The sequence below is a fragment of the Pygoscelis adeliae genome, unplaced genomic scaffold, assembly GCF_000699105.1.
Source record: "Pygoscelis adeliae isolate BGI_AS28 unplaced genomic scaffold, ASM69910v1 Scaffold139, whole genome shotgun sequence".
NCBI lineage: Eukaryota > Metazoa > Chordata > Aves > Sphenisciformes > Spheniscidae > Pygoscelis > Pygoscelis adeliae.
In genome coordinates, this window is record NW_008825613.1 from 1707851 (window position 1) to 1719422 (window position 11572).

An 11572-nucleotide genomic window follows, 5' to 3' on the forward strand; every position below is an offset into this window, starting at 1 on the left:
CACTCAGGCCCTCTGGCAGGGACCTGGAAGACAAAAGCAATGCTCCCATTTATGCTTGTGATATTTGTCATTTTTAAGTAGTGAAATAGTGCTGTTGCTGCTCATCATAAAATAATCAAAACGGTTAAAAAAAACCCCTGCAGTAAATCCAAATGGTTACAGCGAAACACAAATGTTGTATTATCCTTTTAAAATAGTGTAGTGTACTGATTACCTCTGATTAAAAGAGTATGTGGACTAGTTTGGGGTTTTTTATCCTATATTTATTAAAGACATGAGACTGGAATTTGTACCTCAACTGATACATCTCATGATTTAATATATTCTGAACTTGATACTCTGCTACAAAACACTCACTTTTAGTACAAATAAATATTTATATGTGTAACTAATTCTCACTTTGTAATTTTTTTTTGGAAAATTACAACCATGTGGTTCATCTGGGGCTGTGACAGGTCTGTAGCAGTAGGAGCCCTACCCCGTTCCAGCCTTGCGTGCTCAGTGCCTTGGGTAGGGCGATGGCTGGACCAGCCAGCAGCAAGGCTGACCATGGAGCCTGTTTTCTTCTTGGAAATCTCAACTCATTTACCTTTTTGCTGTCTGGGCTGTGCAGTGTTGACCAAGTCACATTTAACAAGCATAGTAACTGCACTGTCTTCTGCTGCCCTGCATTTCTGTGCTGTTTAACCAGCACTTAAGCACCTTCTAGCTGCTAAAACCCTGCAGAAATAGGGGATGATGCTGCATCACTTGGTCTCTTCCCAATGGACCTGCTGTAAACAGGCTGTGGGTCTTGGGGAGCGCCACAGCCCGCGGTTCCCAGCTTGGGGAGAGACAAAGGGAGAGCTTGCCAGCCCTGCCAGCTTCTGTTTGATGGAGATAGAGGCCCTTTGCTGCTGGCCTGCGTCTGCCCTGGCGCAGGGCTGGACGCTGGCTGCAGGAGTGTGGGCTGTTCCCCCAGCTCGCACTGCTGGGGCTCCCAGCACCCCACTCACCCAGAGCCATCCCTCGCAGCACCCCGAGGTTCCCAAGCACCAGCCAGGGAGAAGATGCCCATGCCCAAGCCAGGCTCAAAAAAAAAGCAAGCTGTATTTACAGAAGTCAAACATGGACACACTGGTGACAGTTACAGAAAACAGATTAACAAAAACGCAGAGCAAACACACACATTTATTTACCTGTTACGTAAGACTACGCCAAAGGTTTCTGTTTGCGCTGCAGTATCAGACTGGCAGGATTAGCTGCCTTACAGCCTGTGGACAATTTAAGTACAGTCTGTACCGTGCACACTGTCTACCGGTGACTGCTATGGCTGAACGGGTCCTAAAAAAATTATTTGCCTGCTACGAATGTCTATGCCTCCTCCTGCCAGAGGATTTGACCTTTAAACCCCAAGAAAGACCCGTTTCTCACACAGAATTTTGTGTTACAACTCAGAGCTCGATACCAGAGACTGCATCAGCCTCAGGCCACGCCTGTGAAACTACGCTTGGTTTGAGCAACTGGCCCTACAGCTGCAGGAGAGGACTTAGGCTTGCCCCTCGCTGTAAGGAGAGGCAGGATCAAATGGTGAGAAGCACGGACCAAACTGCTGGAGACGTGGAATTAAAGCGGCCACGTTCCTGCGTGATAAACCGTGTCCTTCCCTAGCAAACTGCCAGGAGGGTCTGTGCTTTGACAAGGACTCCCAAAGGGACAGCAAGAAGGGGCAAGTACAGAGAAGTCCTTGGAAAAGTGGAAATTACACTCCAGCTGCAGAAGGGGCAATTACAAATAACCCCTTGCAGCTCTTCAAATCAGTCCCTTAAGCCTGCAGTGATGCATTGTAGGCACAAGGTAAAGGCAAGATCCAGCCAGCACGCAAACAGACAGACAGGTTTTTGGAGAAACACGCAAGAAAGGAGATCAGAGCTCAGCTGGTGTCTAGAGGATGCCCCCAGCGTTCCTATTCCCGTGTGCTCAGTTTGACATTTAAACTCGCTTGAGGACACACTTTACACTCACTCTATTAAAGCCAATTAAGACAGTATTCTTCAGCTGCCTGCACTAGATCTTTACCAAGCAGGAAGCACCCTGAAAAACGGAAGGAGACGCAGTACGAGCTTTGTTATCGCACTAGCCTGGCATTTCTCAGGTGTAAGAACTACTGAGAGGGGCTGGGAGAACTTCGGAGTCAGAACAGGCACTGAGAACAACCTGAACAGCTGGAGAACTGCATCTGGCACACGCATAATTTAAATCTCCTGAGAAACCAGCTTCCAGTAAGTAGCACTATTTGCATGTTTAATTTTAAGGCTCTCCCAGAGCTAGCACTGACTTGCATCACTGCTTTCTGCCCTGTCACCAACGTGACTTTGTGGGATTAGCATTCCATATCCCAGACTTTTTAGATTTCCGTAGCCCAGTATTTTCTGGTGTGCCTAATTTCCTACATCCTTGTGTTAGAGCAAGATGCATTTACCATAGACTTTTTTCCCCACATCGAACAGCAAAATAATTATTATTAAAAAAACGCCCATGTTTGGTACCCAAGGAGATTAAATTGGGTCAAACTAAGACCTACTGCACCTGGTGCATTACACAACCAGTGTGCCAGACAAAAGGACACCAGTGAGAAAGCTGTGCTTAATGGAAATTGTCATCGGCACCTGATACTGTACAATGGCTGGCTCCAGCTGTCTTTATTTTATTTTGCAGTGCATTTCATTTTACATGGTTATCTTGCTTTCAATGCTTACCTTCCCTCGGTAGCTAGCAGAGCTGTGACACAGCGTACCACCCCGGGGGTTTGAACAATTCCGATTACATTACTGCACAATGCATAATATTATAAGAAGAAAAAATCAAGTTATTGAAAACCTACTTGACAATAACTTTACCAAAACACTTTTGCCACTTACATTTTTAACCCTTTGCCTTTATCACTACGTAACGTTACATGGATTTACTAAAACTGTTACCAGCAAGTACAGCAGAACATTGCTAAATCACATTTATAAACCTAAAACCCATCCTTTTCTCTTCAATTTTGCAGATCAGAGCATGTGACAGAGCAAAATGTCACAAAACATCCCTCCACGCCTCAGAGCTATGCATATGTACTTCATGGTACAACGCCACAGTGCAGCAGTGGGTCTTCCAGAGGAGATTAAAATAGCAGCAAGCCCTCGTTACAATGCATAATAGATCACAATTTCAGAGAGCTTATAATATGTGGGGCTTTATGAAAGACCAGTTAAGATTCTACTCTAATTACTCACATCAAGGGAAAAATAAAAATAAAAGCAGCATTCATTTAAAAAGCCTCAAAAAGCAGAATTCATAAAAAATGAAAAGTATTCAAACATTTTTACAGTAGTTTACTACCTTTACTAAATGGCACCAGATTTCAAGTGGTCATGTGAAAGAGAAATCAGTAACATTTCAAATTTTGCCTGAAAGTTATTCTAGAAGCAGAATTTGTCTCTTCATATTTGCTGCTAAAAGGAAGAAGTAAATGTGAATTGAGTATCGATGAATCTTTAATCTATACATCTTCTGATTTGGTTTGATTCAGTAAGTAGAAAAGATTTTCCATACTCAAGTTATCTACAGATTATGTCTATACATAAAAAAATGTGTGGATATATACATTTAATACATACACACACGCTCGTACTTATATACACAAACTGGTAATGGATCGTCTCCCCTCCACAGCAGTGACCCGCTGAACCCATGCACGACGTCAGAACCTGCTTTAAGGCTACACAGTGTATCAATTATGGGACGAGACACAGGCAGTTGCTCTTGGTCTGGGCTATAATTGTTCCACTTCATGATCTATTGTTACACTTCTAGTTGCGCATGACGGAATTTCAATAACTTAGAATTTGTTGTATAAAAACAATTTCAGAAACAGAACTCCCTTATTCAAGGAACATCCCCGCTCCCACCCCCTGACATTGTTTTTGCTAACTGATTACAGAAGTCAAACTAAATCACATCAGAAACTGCAAATACACTCTTTTGTCTTAATCTAAACTAGCGTGCATCAAAACATTCTGCAGTGTGGCATCCTTCGATTTTCTCATCTTCTCAATTGCCCTGTGGAGATCCTGCTGCTGCACAGGCCGAATTTCATCTTCATCATGGCTTTAAAAGAAAGACAGAAAGAAAAAAAGCAAGATAAGGATTCAGGTGTTGTGTAACAGCTGTCCAAACAATGAGAAGTAATCATTGAAAATAGCAGTTCTGACATGGATCCAGCATTACACTGGAAACATGCCCCTGTCCATGCACGTATTACCTGCAAGTATGGGAGATAATTGGAGGAACATCACAGCAAGCGGAGTTACGTGCGTGTAAGAGTGTTACCAGCATTTAAGCCTGGTAATATAGTGCAGTAATATCACACTCTTGTTGGTTCATGCCACCTCAAGCTTGACACCTTGGAACAAATAGTCTTATTTTCACAGTCAAAATGAATAAAGGTAACTTACTTGTTGGGTTTTTTGTTGTATAGTGGCAATTTGTCAAGAAAGAGAACTTCCTGCTTTCTGTGAATCACAGCAAGGTTTTTTAAACCTCTATAAATTTGCAATTCAAATCAGAAAGTACAAACTAATAATTGGACAGTGTGTAGCACCAGGAGCATTCACAATTGCTGTTCAGCTATCATAACAGGCAGAATAAAGACACATACTTCTCTTCTTCACAGGCAGAATTAACATATTCCCTGACACAGAGGAGTGCTGCATCCCGGCACATTTCCTTCAGATCACTGCCTGAGAAGCCATCAGTCTCTTTAGCAACTTCTAGGAGATCCACATGCCTGTCCACCTGTCAAAAACCAAAAGATCAGAGCATAAAAACTCTCAAGTAATTCACTTTGTTCACCAAGGACAAGAAACAGTTACCTCCGAGTATTTTTACCTGCCCTAAGAAGATCTTTTTCAGTCTTGACTTTTTTTGACAGCTAAAAGCAAATTATTTTATGAACTTACAGTTTGAACCCTCCAAGTAGTTCATTTCATTAAATGAAACTGATGCTTCATCTCATAAAATTCTGGAGCTGATTAAAAAAAAAAAAAAAAGAACAGGCAACCGAAAGTGAACCATCATATTGGTGTATTGTTACTGACACAGCTCCTGTGTGGTTTTGGAAGGCTACTGGATGGCAAAAACCGGATCACAGAAATAATGACCCATTTTCCCAAATGCCCACACAAGTTCCCTGCAATGGCACCGCTTATTTTGGTAAAAGGCTCGATCAGACCCTACGTGCATCTTTTTATCTGTAGACAATGAACACTACCCAACAGGTCTCCTTTCACAGCCACAGCCCTTTTTTAAAATACATTATTTGAAAGAGTCATTTTTGTTTTCATAAACACTTCTTTTGACCAGTAACACAGCAAGACTGGAAAAAGTTCCTGTCACATTTATGTTTTGTTGTTGCCACCTTTCAGTGCAGAATAAGAACTTCAAAAGCAGTTGTTCACTATCTCAGCAACTCAATTGTTTGTTGAGTTACTGAACAACAGCTCCTACTTTATACAGTCATGAAACAGGGAACTCTGAGGCAAAATAATGTGTCTAACTCCATGCACTGGATCAGAGGCTGAACTCATTCCAGGCAGGATGCCATATTTATTCAGTTGGTTTACAGAACCTCTGGTAACAGCCCCTTCTGGCACATTTTCCAATGCATCAGTATTTTATTTTCAAAAAAGTTAAAGCCAAACTAGTCTAATAAAAGGCTGAACTTAAGGGGTGACTTCTTCTAAGAGGGAAACTTCCATGGTGATGAAGACAAAGCCTCAGGTGTAATCTTTGCTGTTTCCAGCTACCCCTTCAAACCATGCGCTCCCCAGGATAACCCAAGAACGCACCAACATCCACTGAGCACCCTTCCAATTTCCCACCGACCCTCCCGCTTTTCTTGAAGGACAAGGGTTACAGTGCTACGGTGCTGTTGGCTCAGATCTTGAGCTCGTACTTGAGCCCCAGCTCCCTGACCTACAACTCAGCACGCAGCGCTCTGGTTTGGGTCTGGAGTGAGCCATCTGGCTCCCCAGGCATGAAAATTAAGGCAAAAGTGGCAGCTGGCTTACACCAAAGTGCCTCCTACAGACACTACAGCCTGGTTGTCTTGAAGTGCTTTGCTTTAAAGCATGATCCTGCACACAAATACCGAAGCCAGTAACAGTCAGCTGTGGATATGCAATGTATTTGCTCAATGTGGGGCTGAAGGCCATCAAGATTTGAACAGAGAAGCACAGCTGGCTCAGAATAAATAGAAAATGGGCATGTTGTGTACCAGGCGTTAACAAGGATTTCCCTTGGAGCGAGAAAGAAGAAACAAGATTTTAAGACAGGCAGGGAAAACTGAGGGCATGACTACACCTGTCATGTGAAGGACTGCCACGAAGTTTGTCACCCTGACTGAAAATAAGCTGCGCTTGAGAGATCCAATTCTTCCTCCTAAGGAATAACCAATACAGGCTGATTTCCACCATCAGCACCCCCTTCCAAAAAATGTTATTTGTGTGGCTGTGATTCACTGCCAAATGCTTGATATGCTTTGCATTCTTTCAGGTCCATATTCAGGAGCTGATTTAGGTTTTTGCTGAAGGCCTTAAGGCCAAGGTGCTGCAACTCCCAGGCCCAGCTGCCAAGGCAAAGGAGCCACAGAGTCCACTTGCGTGCAGGAGCTGGGTGGCTGCAGATATTCAGGGAGTCTGTATAAAGGTCTATTATTTGGCATACCTCCCTAACAGCTCTTGAAGAGAAATTTGAGTCTGAAATCACCACTTGCAAGAGACGTTTTAGTTTGTTTGAGATTTTCTGCAAATAGGTCAGCTCTTCCTCCACAACTCCTTTGGCATTTCGTAGCAGTTCCGTTTTCACATCCATGTCTAGCATTTTGTGAAAAGGCCAACCTGTATTATAATCCTGTACAAACACTCCAAAATGACCATTTGCAAAGCAACCTCCCCAATATCTCAGCCATTCGCAATGATGAGCTGTGATTTTCAGGCCTCTTAAAAAATGTAAGTTGGTTTTACTAAGGAATGATATTTATTAGGATAGACCTCAACCAAGAGACACTTTGCAACGTTAACTTCCAAGACAATTAGTGCTGCAGACTAAATTTGGCAGGAACCTCCGATAACATAGGTCCCATATCCTGCCAACAGACACTACCAGATGTGCTCACACCTACCCCTTCTCCTTATCTTGGAACGCAGACGGTGACACGAACACCATGCAATATTAGTAACAACACCTATAGTAGTTTTCCTCTAAAGGAAATATGAACTATGGATCAAAGTGCAAAAAGCAGCACTGTCAAAAAATGTCATTCCTCCTTTCTTGACTTGAGCCAATAGACTGTACAGAGTTAAAAAAAATTCAGTATCTCTTCTCCCTGCTTCATGATGTCTTGAAATTTCTTTCACCGATCAAAGTGATTTCCAAACATGATTCACCTTCAGCATCTTTAGAAAGATAAACATATTATCTTGTTATATAACAAGAAAATGGAGACAGAGAAATTAAGTACTTTTCCTCAGAGACGGTGATTCATCACAAAATCCAAGACTGCTGCTCTGACTGCAGCTCATGCTTAAACCAGTAGGCAACTACTGCTTTAATTTAACGCCACGCCTAAAACCACAAAAGATTCCTAAGTTATAATCAGAAATACCCTGGTAGATAATCTCTACTTTACTCCAAGACAGCCGATTGTAACACGTTTTCTACAACTTCAGAGCTTGCACCCATGAAAACAGTAATACAGCAAATTAACCATTAAAAAAAGTCTACCATTAAAAAAAGTCTACTTACATTTTCATTTTTCAAAATCAGCTTCAAGATTGCTTCTCTTTGTTTCAGAGCCTTAAACAAAAGAGATTAAAGTTACTAGAGTACAAAAATAGACATATATAACATCTATCTCAATTTTGGATGGCGTGGGCATTCAGTCACAATTCAGTGACACAAGCTGATCCCTCAAACGGGAGATGTGATACACACTAAGGAAACCTATCAGATGGCAAATCACTCAGCAGAATGAGATCTAGGGTACTCTGACTCCAGGAGCACATGAAACTAAACATTTGAGCATATACATTTACATTAACTACAGGAAAAGGGAAAATGCACTGACATTTAGTCTTACTTTGCCCTAAGTGAAAGCAGCTGTCTCCAAAGATTTCCCATCATCTTTAACGGAAAGCAGCCTCTCTAGATCTAGGGGATGCTTTCAATACTTTGCTAAACCAGATGAAGAGGATAAACTGTTCTGCTTAAAAAAAAAAACAATAAATTTAATTCTGCGGATGATGCTTGGGAAATTTTAAGCAATATAAATCACATACTGTGATGGGGTTACTGAAAGAAACAGTTGAAGTCCTGAGCATATCCTTAATAGCAAGGTAAAACACAGGCAGCAAAGAGATTCTTTTTTGTGTCTCCCAAAACCAAACGTCCTAAATTCACCTTCATTGTTAAAAAGGGAAAAAACTACCCCATAGATACTCTGGCAGATGAACAGTTGATACTCTGTCTCAAAAAATACTTCTTCCATTTCCCTCTGCCTTGCAGATAACTTCTTATGAGTAATTTTGGGCATTTTAATCTCAAACTTAGTTATAAAATCTGCAAGGCTTTAGCTACTCTACAGTGATACTACCCGTGCACACTTCCAATCCACAGCACATAAATTATCTTGGCCCTCAATAAAAGAGTTGTAACCAATCTTGGTTGTACCGCAAAGTACCACAGACAAGAACAAGAGACAAGTGGTAAGTTAATGAGATGGCTGTAGCGGGGTAAGGGAAGTTATGTGCCTGTGCCCTAAATGACACCTTCTGCTGTAATTCTGATCCTGGGAGAGGGAGCCAACCCCTGTAATATCCTGAGGCACTGTTACCTGCAGATAATACACCCTTCTAATGATGGTTCTTGATAGAAAGACACGATAAAGTAGTAAAATACACATCCTCGCCCCTTACTAATTAAAGGAAAACATGAAGATGAGTAAGGTGTATGAAACCCTATGAGCAGGCATTGCAGAAAAGCAGTTACTAGGTTATAAATGCTTTGTTTTGAAAAGTATCCGCCCACAAGGAGTGAAAGCCAGTTCAAACAAGATGGGTCTGGGAACATGACTACTCTCTTGCACAATCAGTAAGAGTTTTACTCCTCCAGTTTTGTCTCTAAGTTTCTGCAAAAAATGAATAATGAAGGGTATTTCTGTAGCCAGAAGGGAATACTGACAACCACAACTGAACTCCTTATAATATTGATACAAAAAAGTCTTGTGATATTGCTAAGTGTTCGAAGGTGACTAAAATACCTTGAAAAGGATGGCAATAGCAAAATTTATAGTAAGGGTAACCTTGTGATGGCTGGCATAATTGATAAAGACCTTAATTACTGCCTGTTTGGCATAAATCGTAAGTGGAATAAAAGTGTTTTCCATATTGGTTGCAGTGCCTGACTGTGGAAATGTCTTTTTGTGATTGTTTTCAAGTTAAAACTAAGCTCTTTCCAGAGTGCAGCGTCTAAGCCACTCCATTCTTATAGGTGAAGAAAATGGGTGGGAAGCTCAGAGCACATGGAGTTGTTTCAGATAAAAGATCCAAGGAATCAAGATTTCTGTGAGAAATTTCACCTTAAAAAGCAAAGTTATATATGTGCTTCTAAAAAACTAAAACCAGATCAAAATAATACAGTATTGCTTTGAAAAAAAAAACCAACAAAACCCACCAAACAACAAACCCAGACACGTGCGTTTCCTGGCTGATAAGGCACCTGCCTGTAGCTCAGCCACTAGGCACGCTGTTCAGGCAAACCTGGCATGACTTACAGGTTGGTTGATGTGAAACCGGGTCGGCATTCTTCTCATGATTGCAGAGTCAAGATCCTGAGGACGGTTGGTGGCTCCCATCACTATTACCTGTATACACCAACAGAAAAAACTAGTCAGCCTGAAACCAGCTTTTGAAAACATCGCCGTATTGGAGTTTCAAAACCAAACATGTGACTCTTCCACACTTTATCAAGAACATCGATATTTAAAGAAGTTACATAAGGTTTCTTGGTACTGATTTCAGCAACTGGATTTAAACAGGCAGCTTAACAGAGCATTGGTACCACAGAGTACCATCTGGGTGGAGATTTTTACATTAGTCTGAAGCCTTCTGAGCCCAATTTGAAAGTTAAAACTCTAAGCAGTAACCCAAAACTTCTGCTTATAAACCTTGGCAATGTCTCTTTAGTTCCTGGCGGTCTGGAAGGAACTTGAAAGGAGACATTTTGATAAGGAATTAAAAAATGTGGCATTTTTGTGCTGTGTTGAAAAAAGAAAGGCAATCAATTCACCAGGATGACCAAACTGGCAGCTTTCGCATGCACTAAAGTGTTGTTTCTTTTTTTAAAACATTAAAAAAAGCATTAAAAGTCAGTAAGAACCCATAGGCACTGGTATACTGTAACAGCAGCACATTAGATGTGTACAAGCCAAGTTCAATACGAGGAGAGTATTTACCTCATTTGACTGCATTCCAGTTATTAGTTTAAGAACAAATTTACTTCCCATTCACATCATTTCTCATTTGTTATTGTAAGTTATGTACATTGTAAATACTCAGTGAAAAATGTCAGGGAAATTAATCTATCAACACAGTTTCCTGACATGCTTCTGGTCTTTTGTCTGGGGTCACTGTTCCGCAGCCAGCCCTGGCAGCTCCAGCAGCCCCTGGCCAGGCTGGGTTGCGTGCCCCGGAGCAGAGTCACCCTGCCACCTAGAGGCTTAATTATACGGTGGCAAATTGCTACGCACAGAAAAAGCCAAAAGGGGTTTTTTTTCACCAGGGCTCCGGCAGTCTTCACCTTCTAGAAAGCATTATGCATGCAAGCACTTTGTGCTTGCCTGCGTGCCAAACATAAGCTAATGTTTGGCTGAGCTGCCTCTTGCAAAGAGGCATCACTGTACCCATGCTGTGCTTCCCCAGGGTCTGCATCAGGGCCCAGTGTTGGAGCCGAAGTGTTGCTCCCTCTGTGCTACCTGAGCTAAGGAGCCTTCCCAAAAACGGGCTTCATCTGCAGGTTCTGTGAACTTGAGACCCCGCCCAGGGCACAAATGCAGCCATATGGGGCTTCCAGACTTGAACTGTCCCTTCAAGGGGCACAGCTCTGTTTTCCAGGCACTGTGCCCCAAGTTCCTGCCGGACTCAAGACTATATCCTTGGCAGGTTTAGCCCAAAGCTGAACAAGTTTTTCAGGTGCAATCAACACAGGAACAAATAACATTCATCACACTTACTTACAATTTCCTCCTAGCATTTGGAATTTTTGTTACCATAACAAAAGCCAAATTTAATCCTTATTCAAAGGAAATTTGTTTGGCAACAATCAGAAAAGCAACCCAAAGCTCTCAAGTAAACATTTGTAATTAACAAAAGAGCCCAGCAAGCTGGCTGTCAAAAACCGAGACAATGTAAATGTCAAAACCATCGTTTAAAGAACACTTCCTGAATTGCAATGACATCTCAGGGAGGAGCCTGAAATATGGTATTGAAAC

The 11572-nt window shown here is 41.8% G+C and overlaps 1 protein-coding gene across 1 annotated transcript in view; it reads right to left on the minus strand.

The window, feature by feature from the left end:
* Window positions 1-2654: 2654 nt before the first annotated feature.
* Window positions 2655-11572, minus strand: part of ATAD1 (ATPase family, AAA domain containing 1) — a 15911-nt gene continuing 6993 nt past the window's right edge. The window contains exons 6-9 of the mRNA XM_009332766.1: window positions 9857-9946; window positions 7831-7881; window positions 4685-4821; window positions 2655-4134 (exon numbers count right to left, since the gene is read on the minus strand). Coding sequence (XP_009331041.1) covers window positions 4014-4134; window positions 4685-4821; window positions 7831-7881; window positions 9857-9946 — 399 coding nt within the window. The 3' untranslated portion in view covers window positions 2655-4013. The remainder of the gene's footprint in view (window positions 4135-4684; window positions 4822-7830; window positions 7882-9856; window positions 9947-11572) is intronic.